Here is a 21,131-nt window from a genome sequence, read left to right as displayed (position 1 = left end):
GTGGTTTCTTTTTTTTTTTTTTTTAAGATTTTATTTATTTGACAGTGAGAGATCACAAGTAGGCAGAGAGGCAGGCAGAGAGAGAGGAGGAAGCAGGCTCCCTGCAGAGCAGAGAGCCCGATGCGGAGCTCGATCCCAGGACCCTGGGATCATGACCCGAGCCGAAGGCAGAGGCTTTAACCCACTGAGCCACCCAGGCGCCCCAGCCACCCAGGCACCCCTCTTTTTTTTTTTTTAAGATTTAATTTATTTATTTGACAGAGAGAGAGAAAGATCACAAGTAGGCAGAGGCAGGCAGGGTGGGGGGGAAGCAGGCTCCCTGCTGAGCAGAGAGTCCGATGCGGGGCTCAATCCCAGGACCCTGAGACCATGACCTGAGCTGAAGGCAGAGGTTTAATCCACTGAGCCACCCAGGTGCCCTGAGAACTAGCCTTTTTCTTGATTTGGATGCTAGTAATATGGGTGTGTTTAGTTTGTGAATAGTTATCAAGCTGTACTTTTTATATATATTTTTTCATAACTATGAAAGTTAAAGGACCAGGGATGCCTGGGTGGCTCAGTCAGTTAAGCATCCGCTTCAGCTCAGGTCATGATCCCAGGGTCCTGGGACTGAGCTCTGCATTGGGCTTCCGGCTCCATGGGGAGTCTGCTTCCCCCTCCCCCTCTGGCTGCTTCTCCCTCCCTCGCTCTTGCACTCTCACTCACCTGCACGCTCTTGCTATCTCTCTCTCTCCCTTGCAAAAAAAAAAAAAAGCTAAAGGACAGAAGGATGGATTTAAGAGGATTTGGGTAATATAATGAATGGCTTCTGCCCTCTCTATTTTCCAGATGTTCCAGAGTGACTGAGTGAGATGTGATGGAGCTCACACACAGGCCATGCAAACCAGTGGAGTCATCCATATGGAGGATTCTCCAATCCCACTGTCCAGCCTGAGACATCCAACAGCCCAGACATCGGTTAAGCGATAGGCAACATAGCATCATAGTTAGGAGAACGGCATGAAGAACCAACTTCCTGGTTCAAATCTTGCTTTGCATATCCTCTATGTGTGATCTTGGACATGTTATACTTCACCTTTCCATACTGTCTTGCTCCCTGCTACACTCTCCATAGGATAAGACGGTTTCTAACTCCTAGTGTTTTACTGCATATTAAACGAGCCCTTGCAACAGTGGCTGGTGCACGGAACACACTATTAAATGTGAGCCTTTGTCTTCACCACTTAGGCCCATAGCCATGGCCTCCTCCCTTGCATCACTTACCACATACTTTTAAAAATCATTTTTCCATTATTTAAATAATTTATTATTATTCCTTGCCATGTTCCAAAAAGCATTTCAGGTAGGTTTGTTTTAGCTACTATTTAAGTAGTATGATCATATTACAGAGAATCTGGAAAACAGAAAACCAAGTGGTATGCTTTCGGAAGGGTAGCCATCCTGCCGAGGCTGTGCATTGCCTGACATGATCTGAAGTCACACTAAAGACACCAGAAAAGGGGCCTTGATGCAGAAGGGACCATGGGGTACACACTGGGCAGGCTACATTCAAGAAACAGCCAAGACTTTTTTATTTAAAAAATTCAATTACATAGGAAAGTCAGAAAGTCAGTACAGCAAATACCCATATGCCCTTCACCTAGATTCGCCAGAATTGTTGACATTTTGCCCCATTTGCTTTCCCTTCTCTCTCTACACACACTTTACTTTTTGTATACTCATTTGAAAATTAAGTTGCAGAAATCATATCGTTTTGTTCATAAGCACTTCAGCTTTTATCTCCTAAGAACAAGCACATTAGCCAAATAACCATTACATCATATGGCACCCAAGGAATTTCAGTTGTCGGGTCCTATTATCTAATATACAGTCTATATTTTTTCCAGTGGCCCTAAAAGTGACCCCCCCCCAATTCAGGATCCAATTAAGGATCACAAGTGCATTTAAACCGTCGTGTGTTCTGTAATCTAGTACAGCCCTGCGCCTTATCCTTGCAGATCTTTCATGGGATTGACATTTTTGAAGAGTCCATAAAGTTTTCTTATAAAATGTCCTACCATCTAGATTTGTCTGATTGTTTGCTCATGATTCAATGCAGGTGAAACCTTTTTTGGAACAGTGCTACCCAGCTGATGTCTTCTACTGTGCTCTGCCACTCATAAGAAGTGATACCCAGTAATAAGCTGTCCATTACTGGTGTTGCTATGTTTGATCATGTGGTCAATCCTGTCACTGTAAAGGTAGTTTTCTCGGTAACAAATAAGTAATCTGTGGAGGGTTTGAGTCCCTGTGAATATCTTGTCCCCCGAATCCTTTTATCCAATGGTTTTAGCATCTGCTCATCATCTGTCTGAATCGACGATCACACTAGTGGTGCCAAACGGTCCCTGATGATGTTTATTGTGTGGCTGAAATGAACTTCCACAAGTTAGATCTTATTTCTCTACTTACTTGCACTATTAATTCAGAACTTTAATATCAAAACTATTTCAGAAGTTCATCTGCTTGACTCCTCCTGACAGTTTTTACATTTCTCTGATTTCTATCCACCTGAGCAAGTACAGTAAGTAGAAACAAACATATAAATGCACTGGCTTAAGCAGTGGGCAAGGAGTTACCTGTCTATACAAGCAAGAGGTTGCCTAGTCTTTAGAGCCCCCTTTCCTACAGCAGATTAAATTTCCTATCAAGAAAAGTCTGTTTTTCCAAAGACAGTTCTTTATCAGTCAGCTTCAGGCATCCAAAGAAGGAAAAGGCAGAAGACAAAAGGGTTCAATCAAGAGACTCCTGGTATAATTTTAAAAGTTTCTGCCAACGACATTAGGACAGTACCAAATCCCATGGGCCACTGCTTCAGGCCTGCTTCCCCTGGCCCTGTGAAAGAGGACTTCTTCCTGGTCAACAATCCTTTAGAACCCAAACATCATCCCCAGACCAACTGCCTTAGAATCCCAGGGAAGCTGAGTAAGAAACAGATGCCTCGGTCTCCCCTCTGACCAACTGAATCACAGCCACACAGAGGGTTGGGGACAAACTTGCCAGAGAATCTCATGAGCAGCCAGGTTTGGGAACCCTTGCTTAGAAAGGACCCACTGTAGTCCCCCAAAGGGGACTATTCCATAGGACACAAAAGGGAAGATAGTAGTTAAAGATCAGTCCCATAATGTGATAGCCACCCTGCCAACAACTGACCCCAGGGGTCCAGACAGAGGGCAGATGAGTTCAACCTAGAGGATCTATTGCACCCTCAATTTACAACCTACATGAAGCTGGGAAAAAAGGTCACTGTCACATCTATGGCTCTCTAAATTTAGTCTCTACCAGAAGCATCTGGGAACAACACTCCGAAGAGGTTCTGAGCCAGAGGTCTCCTGTGGGGCCCAGGAACACGTGGTTACAACAAGCTCTCCAGGTGCTTCTAAGGCAAGGGACCCAAGGACCACACTCTGAGGGTCTCTGCCCTAGATGCTGCTCATCCATGGCAGTCAGAGAGCAAAAGAGTTGGATAAAACTGTCTTGGCCTTCATCTGAAGGTTACTTACCAAACCAAAAAAAAACAAAAACAAAAAAAAACAAACCAAAATCTTGAGACTATGTGGGGAATGTTTGAGTAATTAATTAGCCACAAAGAAACACCCAGATGATATGAAACCTTTCACAAATGGTATTAAATTTTGCTCTAGCATTTTATCCTACTGGAGGACTACAGGCAGGATGAGCTAAGGGCAGGAGACCAAGGTCCCAACATAAAGTCTCCACTTTGGGTGCCATGTTGGCAGTCTCCAGAGGGGCACCAGAAGCATGGACCATCCCCTGGAGGCCACTTGAATCACGTGAGTCAAATTTTTCTGATTGTCAAGTTCCCACCTGATTCCAGCTTCCCCCTCACACTGTGAGTGATCAAACTCCCAGCAATTCTTTCTCTTTGCCACACCCTCTACTGTTAACCCAACGCTTTTTTCCCCCTGTTTTATTTATTTTTTAAATTTTAGATCATAGAATTTTTTTTCTGTTTTATTTATTTATTTTTTAAATTTTAGATCATAGAATTCTTTTTTTTTTCTGTTTTATTTATTTTTTAAATTTTAGATCATAGAATTCTTTTGTTAACCCAAGGCTTAACTAAGATTAACACATGCTCTCGGGACCCCAAAAATAGAGATGGCTAGGCCACTGGCAGCAGGGAGCAAGGACCATACTAATTATGGGAAATGGGATAGACAAAGAATGCTGATCAGCTCCATGCTGAGTTGGCATTTGGCTCACTGGGAATCTGAGGTATGGCTGGCAGTCTGCAACACGGGCTCAGGGTATCGTAACAGTGGCTATTGGAGGTCATAGTGGCATAGCCTTCTCTTCCCCGCCTCAGGTAGCTTCCCACCCGGGAAACACCAGGCAGAACAAGCCACCTTTGTGGTACAAATGGGGTACAGTACTCACAGGAAAGGTCACTCTACAGATATCAAAATAATGTCTATGAGTCCCCAAAGCCAACCAGGCTCATGGCAAAAGGATCCCCACACCAGCCGGCTCTTGGCATTCTTACCTGACTGGAACACATATCTGGCCAAGCCCTGCATTAGCTCTGCTGGCCATGTTGGGGGGGCAGACTCCCCTGTTTCTCTCTTCAGACGAAATGTCAATTCAAAGCCAAAACCACTAGGCCCATCTGTTCCTGTAAATCTGGAAGGAATAAAAAGCAAATGTTTTTAGTTCAACTACCTTAGGAAAACTGGTTTTAAAGTCTAATTAAAGTTCTCCCCTATTTTTTGGTGGCCTCAGCATCCAAACCCCTTAATCAGAGGAATCTCCCTCAGTAGCCCAAAAGGAGTCACAATACTAGTCTCACACTCTTGCCACCCATGGTTACATGGGTATGACCTCGGCCCAGGCAATCAAATTCCCCTGGTGGCACTCTAAATTATGAGTTCCACATTTTGTGGCTCTGGAACATTCCTTTGAGTGATTAAGGCTCTATTACCGAAAATCTTCCTTATTCACACTCTTTATTCCTTCAAGCTGTTAATAAGCACCTACTTAGTTTGCTAAGGACACAAGTCCTGTTGTATGCTCTGTGAGGACAAGACCCTTTCTCCACTCCCACCTTCACCCTGCCCACCAGGGTACAATCCCTGGGCTGGGCGGGCTGGTCTCCAAACTCGGCATTTGTGGACAGGTCCCAAGGCAGATTCCAAATACTGGGAGGGCCTGTATTCTTCCTGACACCCAGCACCCGACACATGCTCATCAATCAGCACATGCTCTTCCTGAAACCTGGTGTCCCGAGTGTACTCTTCAATCACTGGAACCTGGGGAAGTATGATTTGGGCCCCCTTCTCACCCCAGAATGATGACAGTTACTCTCTCTATGGCCACACTCATCACGGTGAAGATGAGGCGAGGGAGGAACGCCCGCCTCTGACCTCTAGGAAACAATCAATCAGGAGTCTTCGGGGAAGTCCCTGAAATGGACTTCTGCCAGAGAGGAAAACGATGTGGATGAGAAAGCAAGTCCTGGTGGGGGGGCGGGGGGTGACACACCCCCGTTTGGGAGGGCAGCATTCACGGAGGACTTCTTGACATCTCAGGAGGTTTGCCAGCAAGAGAAGGGTTAAAAATTAAAATATGTTCATGATATAATTTTCAGTAATTATATCTTGTACAAACATGAGCCACAATGATTATACACATGTAAACTCCTCAGCATACAAATACAAACCATAAACTAAGATGACAACCAACACCTCCTTGCTAGCCAAGCTACTGGAACAGGGAGTCAGAGGCGAGAGTTTCTAAAGGATGACGATGCCCAACCCTGGAATTCCACATGCATCTTTCCTCTATCATGCTCCTCAGCACCCTCAAGAGGCCAGGCCAGGAGACTGGACAGAAACAGATTCCAAAGGCTCCAAAGCAGAGCTTGAATCTCAGACACCAGCCCTAACCTTGCCTGTGTGCCTGAGAGAGCTCAGCCCTCCCACACTTGCTGTAGCGGGAAGATAACCTCTGAGAAGCTGAGTTCTCCAAAGGACTGAAAAGGAATCTGTCCTTAAAGGTGTCATGCTGGTGCCTAATTGTATTTAAAGGAGGTGTCTATGGTTTGCATTTCCTCTGGGTATCCAGCAGAGTGGGAGACAGAAACCAGTCCGAGAGTACATGACCAGGATTTCACAGACCAGATGAGAAGTTGTTTGGCAGGACACAGGGTAAGCTATTTTCTTCCCTTTACTGAACTGTCATATTTGGGAGCAATTCAGTGCAGGGGGGCTCAGGGAATAGCTAAGCCAGCTGAGGCCAGAAGAGCCACCTCCCTGGGGCTGCAGGCTGGAGAGGAGTGTGAAAATCCAAGGTAATGCAACACTGACTCAGACTTAAAACTCCATCGAGGGAGATGGGTCACTAGGCCAAAGGGAAGATTTAAAGCAGCCTCCAATTAGAAGCAGCTTTGTGAAACGTATTAGACCATTATTCCAGGGCTTTCATCTTGGGCCAAGAAAAATACAGGATCTCTAACCGCAAACATTTGAGAAACAGACAAAAAGAACATGTTCCTCAGACTGCACGATGGGGAGAACCGTCAAACGCGGGGAGAAACCATCTGCGTCCGAGCAGCCCCGCGACTGTGAGGAAACTGCACACGCACGCACACACACGCGTGTCAGAGCACGCGCACGCGCACATGCCCACCATCTGCCTCCATGCGGGGTGCTTTCTGGGCCAGCTCTGTGGTGGGCAGGCTGGCCCTCACTGGGCTGGCTGGGAGGCACAGGCCCGGCCAGATGGTGTCCACCTGCACTCGATTACCACCCACCAAGCGGGCTGGACGCACCCTCTAAGCTCTGAAACACGCATTTGGAATAGCCAGCCTCGGGATAAACACACAACCTGGAGCCCGTCAGGAGGGCTCTTTTTCAAAGCAGACTGCCCAGGCAACAGCCAAGTGACAAGGTCCTTCAGTCTTTCTGGCCCCCTGGAGAGGCCTGGTCTGCACTTCCTCACGTGAGGCTTCTCCAGCCGCAACGGTTTGTGGGACCAGAGGAGGAAGGCCCTCCCTGGGGCAGCTGTGTCCCACACCCTCTGAGAAGAAAAGCACGAGGGGAAATTGGCACGTGCTGCAGAAGGAGGGACATGGGTCAGAGCAAAGCAGTCTTCTAACACAGAAGGCTGCTAAAACACTCGCCAGTGGTAAAAGGGGGCCAGTGGAATTTCTTCCTATGGAGATTTTAAAGGAACACCTTACAGGTTCTCCCCAGTCTGGCACGGACGGGGTGAGGGAGGGGTTCTTGTCTTGACTTGTTGCAGGAGGATGGGTGAGACTGCTTCCAGCTCAAGAACTTCTGATCCTGCTCACTGAGGTACCCAGGAGAGAAGCTGGCTTTGTCCCAGCCGTTTGGCGAGCCTAGGGATGGATGTGGCGGCATACAGAGTAATATCAAACCTGCACACAGAAAGAACGTGTGCTTTAATCCCAGACATAGCTGCCCAACCACTGGAACCTGCCCAAAGCCTGCCCCAAGCACCTGGACTAAGAAGGTATCAATCAGCACCCAAGAGGCCAAAATGCCCACTAAGACCAGGCTGAGATGAATGGGAAGCCAGGAGAGACTTTCTGGAGGAAACACAACAGCTGGAGTAGGCAGAAAAGAGCTGACCTAAAAGCTGGCATCTCGAGCTCTACACCACTACTTAATACGGAAGTTCAAATCCAAACCACTTCATCCCCTCTGGGATGGCTAAAATAGAAGACAATAATAACAAGTGTTGAGGAGTACATGGAGAACTTGCCGCTCTCACACACAGCAGGTGGGAATGTCAATGGCAGGGCTGAATGTCAATGGCAGGGCTGCTTTGTAAAACCCTTTGCAGTTCCTTAAAAAGTTAAACAAAGTTACCACATGACCCAACAGTTCCTCTCTTAGGTGTACACCCAAAAGGACTAAAAATATTATGTTTACACAAAAACTTGCACATTGGGGCATCTGGGTGGCTCAGCCAGTTAAGCATCTAACTTCAGCTCAGGTCATGATCTCAGGGTCCTGGGATCAGGCCCCAAGTCGGGCTCCACGCTCAGCAGGGGAGTCTGCTTGTCCCTCTGCTCCTCCCCCTGCTCGTGCTCTCTCTCTTTCTCTCTCTCAAATAAAGAAATAAAATCTTTTTAAAAACCCACCAAGGGTGCCTGGGTGGCTCAGTGGGTTAAGCCTCTGCTTTCAGCTCAGGTCACAATCTCAGGGTCCTGGGATCAAGCCCCACATTGGGCCCTCTGCTCAGCAGGGGGCCTGCTTCCCCCCCCCCATCTCTCTCTGCCTGCCTCTCTGCCTACTTGTGATCTCTCTCTGTCAAATAAATCAATAAAATCTTAAAAAAATTTTTTAAATCCACCAAAAACCAAACAAAAAACCTTGTACATTAATATTCATAGTAGCATTATTCTTAATAGCCCAAAGTGGAAGCAACCCAATGTCATCAATGGATGAGTGGACAAACAAAATGTAGTACATTCATACAACAGAATAAAGAAGAATGGTGCACTCATACAACATGGATGAACCCTGAAAACATTGTGCTCAGTGAATAAAGCCAGATACAAAAGGCCACATAATACATTTATACAACATGGCTGGAATAAACAAATCCAGAGACAGAAAATCGATTAGTGGTTGCCAGGGGTTAGGGGAGTAGAGAATGGGGAGTGACTGCTAATGGGCACAATTTATTTTGGGGTAATAGAAATGTTCTAGAATTAAATTAGTGATGATAGTTGCACAACCTTGTGAATATACTGAAAAGCACTGAACTGTATACTTTAAAAAGGTAAATTTCATGGTATGCAAATTATATATATATTTTTAAAAAGCTGGTATCTTAGGTACACCTCAGTGCTGGGGGGGCAAGGCCAACCACACCACATAAACCAGATCTTTGCCTGACTCTACCTACTAATAACTGTGATGATTAACTAAATTTCTATTAAGTTTTAGGCCTTGGACTAAGCACTATGTCACAACATTTAATTCTCCAACAAGATTTAGCCAGATTTAGTTTTCCTCATTTAGTTATCTTCATTTAACTACATGAAAAAAAGACACTAAAGAGAGTTTAAGTAATATTCCCTATGTCAAACAGCAAGCAAGAGATAGAGCTTGGAGTTGAAGGCTGCCTGACTCTGAAGGCCATCTTCTTACTGCCATATGACCTCACGCAAAACCTTTAACCTCTCTGTGCCTCAGTTTCCTCATCCATAAAAAGGGGAAAATAACAAAATGGTAACCATTTAAGAGTTGTGAGGATTAAATGTTAGAAACTGCCTGGAACCCTACAAGCATTCTATCACTTATGCTAAGTAAAAGGAGCCAGTCACAAAAGACCATATATCGTATGATTCCACTGATATGACATGATAAATAATATAACTTTTTTTTAAAGATTTTATTTATCCATTTGAGAAAGAGAGAGCATGAGTGGGGGCTGGGAGGGGTCGAAGGAGAAGGAGAAGCAGACTCCCCGCTGAGCAGGGAGCCCAACAGTGGCTCGATCCCAGGACCCCAAGGATCATGACCCGAGCAGAAGGCAGATCTTTAACCGGCTGAGCCACCCAGGTGCCCCATATAACTTGTAATATATAATACAAATTATGTATATATTATATAAAATATCCACAATAGGCAAATCTGTAGAAACAAAAAGCAGACTGGTGACTATGTAGGGCTGGGGGACTGAGGACAAAGGTGGAGTGACTGCTAATGCGTATGGGGATTCTTTTTAGGGTGATGAAGAAGTTTTAAAATTAGATCATGGGGCGCCTGGGTGGCTCAGTGGGTTAAAGCCTCTGCCTTCAGGGGCGCCTGGGTGGCTCAGTGGGTTAAGCCACTGCCTTCGGCTCAGGTCATGATTTCAGGGTCCTGGGATCGGGTCCCGCATCGGGCTCTCTGCTCAGCAGGGAGCCTGCTTCCCTCTCTCTCTCTCTGCCTACCTCTCTGTCTACTTGTGATCTCTCTCTGTCAAATAAATAAATAAAATCTTTAAAAAAAAAAAAAAAAGCCTCTGCCTTCAGCTCAGGTCATGATCCCAGGGTCCTGGGATCGAGCCCCACATCGGGCTCTCTGTTCAGCAGGAGGCCTGCTTCCTCCTCTCTCTCTGCCTGCCTCTCTGCCTGCTTGTGATCTCTGTCTGTCAAATAAATAAATAAATCTTTAAAAAAAAAAGATAAAATTAGATCATGATGATGGTTACATAACTCTGTGAATGTACTAAAACCACTAAATTATATATATAACTATATAGTATGTGAATTATATCTCAATAAAGCTGTTCTTAAAAGTTAATGGGGAGGGGCGCCTGAGTGGGTCAGAGGGTTGAGCCTCTGCCTTCAGCTCAGGTCATGATCTCAGAGTCCTGGGATCGAGCCCCATGTCGGGCTCTCTGCTCAGCGGGGAGCCTGCTGTCCCCCAACAACCTGCCTGGTTGTGATCTCTTTCTCTGTCAAAAAATAAATAAAATCTTTAAAAAAAAAAGTTAATGGGGAAAAATAAAAGATGACAGTAAAAAAATTCAAACTATAGAAATATAGATATAGGTACAAACATACAAAGAAATGTTCAACCTCACTCATGATAGAAGAAATGCAACTTAAATACAAATTAAAGCAACAAGAGGGGCGCCTGGGTTGCTTAGTTGGTTAAGCATCTGCCTTCGGCTCAGATCATGATCCCAGGGTCTTGGAGTCAAGTCTTGCATCGGGCTCCCTGCTCAGCGAGGAACCTGCTTCTCCCTCTGCCTGCCGCACCCCCTGCATGTGCTCTCTCTCTTTCTCTGACAAATAAATAAAGTATTTTTTTAAACATCTCTTTAAAAAAAAAAATAAAGCAACAAGAGACATGATTCTCACCTATCAGACTGGCAAAAATTAAAAGGTAGGCTATTATTCTATTGGTGAAGCTGTGCGGAAAGAAGTATTTTCATACACTGCCGGTGGGGATACAAGTAGTACAACCATTTTGGAGGGTAAATTAGCAATACCTAACAAAATTACATATATTTTAAAAAACCTTTTGGTCCAGAAATCCCACTTCTAAGATTATGTAACTGCAAAATACTGAAGACAACATAAATGCCCATTCATAGAAGAGTGGCTCAAAGAGTATTATACAGCTATGAGGGAGAGCTGACAAACTGATATGGATACTGTTGAGTACAAGGAAAAAATACTACAGTATACTACCTGTTAAGGAAGAAAGACGGGGAGAGAGGAAAATACACATACATCTGCTCATTTGTGCAAAAAGCAACACAGGAAGAATAAATCAGAAACTACTAAGATTAGCTACCTGCAGGCAGTAGGTAGGAAGGAGGTGGAAAGGGCTGCAGGGCAAGAGGTAGGGCTCATTTCTCTGAATATATATCCTGGTGTATAATAGGTGCTCAATAAAGATGATAAGAATGAACTAATAGGCTCAGGCAGCAACATATCCATCAAGATCCAGCCTGGCCCCAGAGGAAGTGGCCCCTGCTGGTCTCCAGATCCTCTGATACCCTATGGAAACCCTGGCAACCCTACAGTACAGCTGGCAACAAGCCTTGCCCCTCTCACATCATAGATGTGACCACCCACCCAATATTTATGTGTTTGCCTACTGTAAGCCCACAGCTCAGGATGTTGCGACATACCTGAGCTGCAAGGCAAACACTCTTCGCATTGTATAATTACACTCCACTGGCCTCTGGGTTGAAGAAGTGTGCTGCAGGGGAAGGGTGGGTGAGAGCCAGCCCAAGCAGCCAAGGCTCTTTGACTCTCCTGTCCAAGAAGCAGCAAACACCCATCAACCATCAGTCAGGAAGTCAACACATAATTGGATCTACTGCTCTATCTGGGCAGTTTAAATTCCAGAACTACAAGCAGGAGCTCTGGTCGGTGTGCCTACAAACAAATGTGGAGAGGCCAGGAAACAGGAAGTGGATCTGGCCCTTCCCCTCATCCTTCTGGCCATCTCCAACCTCCCATGATATGGGGAGTCTCCAGCTCTTGACCTAGTTCCTAAAAACACTTCATCATGGGCCTGGTGTTGCTGGAATAGAGCGACCAAATTGTCCTTGTTTTCGCCGGACTTTCCTGGCTTTAGAATTGGAAGCCTTCCGTCCCGGGAAAGCTGTTACTCTCAGGCAAATTGGAACAATCACCCAACACTGAAGTGTCACTACCTGACCCACACAAAGCAAAATGCCACCAAATCCAAAAGCATCAAATATACATCAAGAGCCACTAAAATGTCAGCCAAGACTCTGGAGCCAGGCTGCTTCTGCTTGAGGTCTGGTCCTGCTACTTCCTGACAGGGGGGTAAATCACCTTTCCTCTCAGGGCCTCAGTTTTTTGTTGTTGTTGTTGTTTAAAGATTTTATTTATTTATTTGACAGACAGAGATCACAAGTAGGCAGAGAGAGAGGGGGAAGCAGGCTCCCCCCCTGAGCAGAGAGCCCGATGTAGGGCTCGATCCCAGGACCCTGGGATCATGACCTGAGCTGAAGAGGCTTTAACCCACTGAGCCACCCAGGTGCCCCTCAGGGCCTCAGTTTCTTCATCTTAATGGAGATATGAAGAACAAACCCTAAGGTAAATGTTAATGTAGGTCCAATGATTGTAACAAACATGCCATTCTGGTCCTGGATGCTGACAGTGGGGGAGGCGGTGTGTGTGGGGGGTGGGAGGTATATATGGGAACCCTACAGCCCCTCAATTTCACTGTGAACCTAAAACTGCCATAAAAAATAAAGCAAAAATAAGACCTCTATTTTAAAAAATATTTAAAAGTCTATTTTTATTTATTTGTTTTGTTTGTTTGTTAAAGTAGTCTCCACACCCATTGTGGAGCCCAACACCAGCCTGAACTCATGACCCTGAGGTCAAGACCTGAGCCAAGATCAAAAGTCAGATGTTTAACCATTTGAGCCACTCAGGTGCCCCTAGTCTGTTTTTCAAAATAGAGAGATGAGTAGCCATCACATGGAACTATTTAAATGAGTTAATGTATATGAACACCTCAGAGCAGAGCCTGGGACACAGTAGGTACTGTCTCAGTGTCCGCTATTATCTGTAGTTGTTCCCAGTTCTGGAATTTCACCCTAACAGCATAATCTTATATTTGGAAAAAGTCCATTGCATATATATTCCATGGTATTTATAACAGTAAAGAATTTGGAGGCAGTCTAAATGTTCCACAAGCTGAGGTATTCTGAGTTCTGGTGCATGGAGTGGTGGGACATCACAGTCATTAAAAATGAGAGTTCTGAAAACAGGAGGACTAATCTCTGAGTTTTGAGAAGTGAAGTGCTCTGCACCCCTATCTAACCGGTGAGAGAAAGGGGACAGGGACGTCAGAACCCCACTCTGAAGCCTCTATTGCTTGTTATTCACCTGTTCTCAACTACAGGATAAAAATACAAATAGCTCTTCTTCAAGTGTTCATGAAATTGGAAGCCTTGTGCATTGCTAGTGGGAACGTAAAGTAGCGCAGTGAGAGAATAATATGGTGGTTCCTCAAAAATAAATAAATAAATAAACATAGCTTTATCGTATGATTCAACAACTTCATTTCTGGGTATAACCCAACAGAAATGAAAACAGGGGATCAGACAGATACTCGCACACCCATGTTCACAGCAGCATTGTTTACAGTAGCCAAAAGCTGAAAACAACCCACATGTCTATTGATCGGTGAATGGATAAACAAAATGTGGTATGTCCACACAATGGAATATTATTCTACCTTCAAAAGGGAGGAAACTCTGACACATGCTACAACATGGATGAACCTTGAAAACATTACACCAAGTGATATAACCCAGACACAAAAGGGCAAATGTATGATTCCACTCATAAGAGGTCCCTAGAGTAGTCAAATTCATAGACACAGAAAACAAAATGTGGTTGCCAGATCTCCATAAAAAAAATGCAGATATAAGTAGCTAGAATGGAGTGGGGAAAGGGGGATGGGGAGTTACTGTTTAGTGAATACAGAGCTTCAGGAGTGCCTGGGTGGCTCAGCCATTAAGTAGCTGCCTTCAGCTCAGGTCATGATCCCAGGGTCCTGGGATTGAGTCCCACATCAAGCTCCCTGCTCAGCGGGAAGCCTGCTTCTCCCCATCCCCCTGCTTGTGTTCCTTCTCTCGCTGTGTCTCTCTCTGTCAAATTAATACATAAAGTCTTTTTTTTTTAAAGATTTTTCTTTATTTATTCGACAGACAGAGATCACAAGTAGGCAGAGAGGCAGGCAGAGAGAGAGGGGGAAGCAGGCTCCCCGCTGTGCAGAGAGCCTGATGCGGGCCTCGATCCCAGAACCCTGAAATCATGACCTGAAAGGCAGAGGCTTAACCCACTGAATCACCCAGGTGTCCCAATACATACAATCTTAAAAAAAAAAAAAAAAAAATGAGTACAGAGCTTCAGCTGGGAAGATGAAAAAGTTCTGGAAATGGATGGTGGTGACGGCTGCATAACAATGTGAATGTACTTAATTTCACTGAACTATACACCTAAAAATGGTTTAAATGGTAAATGTAGATTTTACTACAAACAGTCATGAAAAAGCATGAAACTAAATCTCATACAAAGTGTGATTCAGGGGCGCCTGGGTGGCTCAGTGGATTAAGCCGCTGCCTTCGGCTCAGGTCATGATCTCAGGGTCCTGGGATCGAGCCCCGCATCAGGCTCTCTGCTCTGCAGGGAGCCTGCTTCCTCCTCTCTCTCTGCCTGCCTCTCTGCCTACTTGTGATCTCTCTCTCTGTCAAATAAATAAATAAAAATCTTTAAAAAAAAAAAAAGTGTGATTCAAAATATCTGTGCAGGGGCACCTGGGTGGCTCAATCAGTTGAGTGACCGATTCCTGATTTCAGCTCAGGTCATGATCTCAGGGTTGTAGGATCAAGCCCCACATCTGGCTCCATACTCAGTGAGGAATCTGCTTGTCCCTCTCCCTCTGCTCCTCGCCTATCACGCCCCGACCACTTGTGCTCCTTTCTTTCTAAAATAAATAAATAAAATCTTTTTTAAAAATTTGTGCATAGGGGCGCCTGGGTGGCTCAGTGGGTTAAAGCCTCTGCCTTCGGCTCAGGTCATGATCCCAGGGTCCTGGGATCGAGCCCCACATCGGGCTCTCTGCTCGGCAGAGAGCCTGCTTCCTCCTCTCTCTCTGCCTGCCTCTCTGCCTAGTTGTGATTTCTGTCAAATAAATAAAATATTTTTTTAAAAAAAATTTGTGCATAGGGGTGCCTGGGTGGCTCAGTGGATTAAAGCCCCTGCCTTCGGCTCAGGTCATGAACCCAGGGTCCTGGGATCAGGCCCTGCATCAGGCTTTCTGCTCAGCAGGGAGCCTGCTTCCTCCTCTCTCTCTCTGCCTGCCTCTCTGCCTACTTGTGATCTCTGTTAAAATCTTTAAAGAAAAAATTTGTGGGGGCGCCTGGGTGGCTCAGTGGGTTAAAGCCTCTACCTTCGGCTCAGGTCATGATCCCAGGGTCCTGGGACCAAGCCCTCTGCTCGGCAGGGAGCCTGCTTCCTCCTCTCTCTCTGCCTCTCTCTCTGCCTGCCTCTCTGCCTAGTTGTGATTTCTCTCTGTCCAAAAAAAAAAAAAAAAAAAAAAATTTGTGCATAAACACGATGTAGAAATACTTGAAAAAAATGTATATGAGGAAAAGACAGGAAGAAAATGCAATAAAATTATTATAGTGGCTACCGCAGTACAATTTTTCTTTTTCAAACTTCTTTATATCTTCCAAATTCTCTACTGTTCATAATCTCTGGTCTAGACTGTAAACCCCCACAAGGACAGGCCTGTGTCTTATTCACAACTGTACCTACCAGACATCTCAAAGAATCTGTTGGCTCAAGGTACATATTGGACACTCTGGGAATGTCAGGAGAGGCCTGTGGTCAGCACCCTTTCCCCCCAGGGGCGGCTTGGATACTACCATTGGTATCTGAAGCAAGGAATGCTAGGTCAACTAAGGCGGCTGTTAAGGCTCCACCTTGTGGGGGCGGTACCTCTACAGTCAGGTCTAGGGATTGTGGCTCAGTCTCAAGCTCAATATTGTTGTCAAAAGAAAAGGAAGGGTACACTATTTGCCTCAGGAAATATATGGCAGAGGAGGCCAGGCCAGTCCAATTCCAGAACCAGAAGTGATGTAACTTCATTCCCTATAAAGGCGCCTGTTGTCTCTTCTTCCCCATTCCTCTTTCTCTACTTCTTGGTGGGTCTTGCCCTCTAATCACCCTTCTTGGAAATTACGCTTAGTTCCTGGCCTTATTGGGTTGGACATTCTCTCCCAGAAGAATGGAGCTTATTGGTCCTGTGCCTGGGGAACAGACTTGAGGACCTTTTCCCTTGGTGGCTTCCCTCCAAGGGCACCTACAACCTCCATTTATGTCTCTAATAGGAATACAGTACAGCCTAGCTACCCTATGACCCAGCAATCACACTACTGGGTATTTACCCTAAAGATACAAACGTAGTGATCTGAAGGGGCACACACACCCAAAGGTTTATAGCAGCAATGTCCACAATAGCCAAACTATGGAAAGAACCTAGGTGTCCATCAACAGATGAATGAATAAAGAAGATGTGGTATATATATATATATATATGTATATATATATATATACATACATACACACACACACATACATACATACATACATACATACTATGGAATACTATGCAGCCATCAAAAGAAATGAAATCTTGCCATTTACGATGACATGGATAGAACTAGAGGGTATTATGCTTAGCGAAATAAGTCAGTCAGAGAAAGACAGTTATCATATGATCTCCCTGATATGAGGAAGTTGAGAGGCAACGTGGGGGACTTGGTGGGTAGGAAAGGAATAAATGAAGCAAGATGGGATCAGGAGGGAGACAAATCATAAGAGACTCTTTTTTTTTTTAAAGGATGTTTTCGTGAAGATGTTCACATGGCATTATAATTTTTTTTAAAGATTTTATTTATTTATTTGACAGGCAGAGATCACAAGTAGGCAGAGAGGCAGGCAGAGAGAAAGGAGCAAGCAGGCTCCCCGCTGAGCACAAAACAAACTGAGGGTTGCCAGGGGAGGGGGTAGGGAGAGGGTGGTTGGATTATGGACATCGGGGAAGGTATGTGATATGGTGAGTGCTGTGAAGTGTGTAAACCTGACGATTCACAGACCTGTACCCCTGGGGCTAATAATACATTATATGTTAATTAAAAAAAAAAAAAAGATTCTCTCCCTCTGCCCCTCCCTCCACTTGCATGCATGTGTGCTTTCTCTCTCCCTTTCTAATAAATAAATCAATCTTTTTTTTTAAATATTTTTATTTACTTATTTGACACGTAGAGAGAGAGATCACAAGTAGAGCAGCAGGCAGAGAGAGGGGGGAAGCAGGCTCCCCGTGGAGCAGAGAGCCCGATGTGGGGCTCAATCCCAGGACCCTGAGACCATGACCTGAGCCGAAGGCAGCGGCTTAACCCACTGAGCCACCCAGGCGCCCCATAAATAAATCTTTTTAAAAAAACATCAGCAGATGATTCTAGGTTCCCAATCTCTGGACTCTGAAGTTTAATCAGCCCATCCTTCAAGAGCTGCCCATGTCTTCCTGCTTTGCCCAACTCCCAGTCCTGGATCTAAACATTTGCAGAGGGGCACCTGGATGACTCAGTCGGTTAAGCATCTGCCTTCACCTCAGGCCGTGATCCCAGAATCCTGGGATCGAGCCCCACATCAGGCTCCCTGATCAGTGGGGAGTTTGCTTCTCCCACCAGCCCTGCTCCCCACTTGTGCTCTCTCAAATGGATAAATAAAAATCCTCAAAAATAAACAAATAAACACTTGTAAAGGTGATGTTTTAATTTTTAAACAGTTCACATTTACAGATACTTCATTAGCTGTTCTGAAATGGTATTTGGTGACTACACAAATACTATACTAAGTAGAGAAACTTTGTAAAATTCTTTTGAAATATGTATATATGGTAACATTTTGTCATAGCTAGGATTTTTAAAAAACACTCAGCTACATGATATTAATTTTGTATAATCATAAGAAAAGAAAGGGAGGGTGGAAGAGGGGGAGGGAAGAGGTAGGAAGGAAGGAAGAGAAAATGACACCCACTGGGACTATATCCGCACACTGAGCTGGGAGTCTGATGAGGCTACAGCGCAGGGCAGCCCCCTCTGGGTTTTAACTCTGAGTACTAGATGCTCTTTCCACTCTACAGCATACAATATGATTCACAGACTGCATCTGCCTCACTCAAGTAGATGTTTCCTGAGATCTCTTGCTGGGAGCCAAGGATCACATTCCCAAAGCATTCTTCAAGGTTCAAAACAGTAGCTCCCAGGACTGATCCAGCTGAACTCACCTGGCTCCCAACATTTAGGGCATTTAACTCTACCCCAGGTTTTCCGTGAGCAAAGAGCTTCCCCAGCCTGAGACACTGAGTCTAAGAAAAAGACCAGGTGGTCAAAAGGTACAAGCGTCCCGTTATAAGCTCAGTCCAGGGGGATGTAAAGTATAACACAGTGACTCTAGTTAACACCGCTGTATGGGACAGTAAAAAAAAGTGTTTATAAGTAGGTCCCACACCCAGTATGGAGCTTGAACTCAAAACCCTACGATCAAGAGTTGCATGTTCTACAAACTGAGCCAGCAGATTTAAAGTTGCTAAAGGAGTAAATCCTAAATGATCTCATCACACACACATACACACACACACACACACACACAAATACACGCATTTTTTTTTCTACTTTTTGTATCCATATGAGATGATGGATGTTACCTAAATTTACTGTGAAAATCATTTCACAAAATATGTGGTCATTATACTGTACATGTTGAACTTATACAGCTCTTATATGTCAATTATATCTCCATAAAACTGGAAAAAAAAAAAGGGCATCTGGGTGGCAGAGTCAGTTAAGTGTCTGTCCTCAGCTCAGGTCATGATCCTGGAGTTCTGGGATCAAGCCCCACGTTGGGCTCCCTTCTCAGTAGGGAGTCTGCTTCTCCCTTTCCCCCACACCTCACTCGTGTTCTCTCTTTCTCTCTCTGTCTCTCTCAAATAAATAAGTAAAATCTTAAAAAAAAAAAACAAACTGAAAAATTTTTTTGAATAAAATATGATAATTATTTTAAAAAGGAAAAACACCAAGCCAAGAGCAGCAGACCCTTTTTCTACAGTCTGGTGAAAGCTCACAGTTCACTTTCTCCCCTCTACTCCCAACCAACAGCAAAGAACCAAAAGGTCAGTCCCCCAGGCTGATTCCAAGGCAGCCTGGCACTGTATAAAAATTCTAGACCAAAGAAGACCCTGGTGCTTGGGTTTCTTGGCATCATTACAACAGCTCCCACTCTTGGCTTTGACTTAAATAATATCTATACAAAATCTCTTTAAAAATAAGAAAAGAGAGGGGTGCCTGGGTGGCTCAGGGGGTTTTAAGCCTCTGCCTTCAGCTCAGGTCATGATCTCAGGGTCCTGGGATCAAGCCCCACATCGGGCTCTCTGCTCAGCAGGGAGCCTGCTTCCACCTCTCTCTCTCTCTGTCTGCCTCTCTGCCTACTTGTGATCTCTCTCTGTCAAATAAATAAATAAAATCTTAAAAAAAAAAAAAAGAAAAGAAAAGAGAGGGGCACCTGTTTGGCTCAGTCAGTAGAGCAAGTGGCTCTTAATTTCTAGGTCCTCAGTTTGAGCCCCACATTGGGTATAAAGATTGCTTAAATAAATAAACTTTAAAAATAATAATAAGTGGGAGCCTAGGTGGCTCAGTCAGTTAAGCATCTGCCTTTGGCTCGGGTCATGATCCTGGGTCCTGGGATTGAGTCCTGCATCAGGCTCCCTGCTCCATGGGGAGCCTGCTTCTCCCTCTGTCTCTCTCTCTCTACCTATCTCTCATGAATAAATAAATAAAATCTTTTAAAAAGAAGGAGGAAGAGAAGGAGAAGAAAAGACAGGCAGGCCAACAGCAGCAAGATCACAGTCTGATGTGGGAAGCAAGGTGCCCTCTGCATACAGGTGTACAGCTTGGGGCTTCTTAAAGACCCAAGGGCCAGAGCATTCTGCCCAAGGGCCTTTTGTTCACCCACTATCCTCCTGGGCACTGGGAAGCCAGGTGCCTCAGAAGATCAAGATATCTTAAAGAGGATAATGGGAAGAAACAAATCTTTCTAGCATCTCAGTTCCCCAAGGGCAAGGATTGTACTTTTTGTGTGTTCTGTACATGGGTACATCATGTCACAGCTGAGCAAATGCTAAATGGTAATCATATTCCCACTGCCATCCAAAGAGATAATAAGGCTGAGACATTCAACAACAAGCAAGATAAGACAGCATTAAAAAAGCAATGAGCCTTCCTCTCCATCACTACCAAAGTCAGACTCAAATATCTTAATGGCATTTCCTTTGAGCCACTTTTGCTGCTGTTTCCTTTTTAGGGAAACAAAACACATCACTCAGCTTGGTTCCCATGCCTTCATACTGGTGCTAAGGTCCCACACCACTGGAAAAGTTTCCTAAAACCACACTCTTGCCTCCCCCCATCACATCATCCCTTGGCTTCCCTCATGAGTCAACAGATAATCTGTTGAATGTCACATTCTTTATACTGCCTTCAAACTCTCCTGCCTCATCTTGCTCCACTGTCCTCCTCTCTTCTAAGTGCCACACACACTGGCCTTCTTTCTGTTCCTTGAACACCTCAAGGTCCCTCCTGACTCAGGGCCTTTGCTCTAGCTGTTTTCACTGCCTACGATCTTCACATGACTGAGTGGCCGGAGCACTCTACATACAACTCCAGGGAACACAAACTGCACAGAATAACATGGGTGGTGTCCCTGGAGCTGTATAATGTGACAGCCCTGGCTGCCACTTTGTCACTGAGTTCAAATGTTACATCTTCAAGGAAACCATCATTGGTTCCTCCTAAATGTACTCTCTCCAGCCCCCTCGACTCCTACTCTTACCCAGGTATGCCCCAGCACATCACCCCTGCTTTATTTTCAACACAGCACCTGCACTATCTAAAACTATAAATATTTTTCCATGTTTCTCCTGTAAAAATGTAAGATCCATGAGAGCAAAAACTTTGCCTTCTTGCTCCCATGGTACTCCCAG

General features: G+C 44.9%; 1 protein-coding gene across 2 annotated transcripts in view; it reads right to left on the bottom strand.

The window, feature by feature from the left end:
• Positions 1-21,131, bottom strand: part of SUFU (SUFU negative regulator of hedgehog signaling) — a 114,885-nt gene that overhangs the window by 74,872 nt on the left and 18,882 nt on the right. For both annotated transcript variants that reach the window (XM_046026642.1, XM_046026644.1), the window contains exon 3: positions 4,547-4,683. In XM_046026642.1, the coding sequence (XP_045882598.1) occupies positions 4,547-4,683 (137 nt within the window). The remainder of the gene's footprint in view (positions 1-4,546; positions 4,684-21,131) is intronic.

Source organism: Meles meles, chromosome 13 (genome assembly GCF_922984935.1).
Source record: "Meles meles chromosome 13, mMelMel3.1 paternal haplotype, whole genome shotgun sequence".
Lineage (NCBI taxonomy): Eukaryota > Metazoa > Chordata > Mammalia > Carnivora > Mustelidae > Meles > Meles meles.
This window is presented reverse-complemented; position numbering and strand designations above follow the sequence as displayed.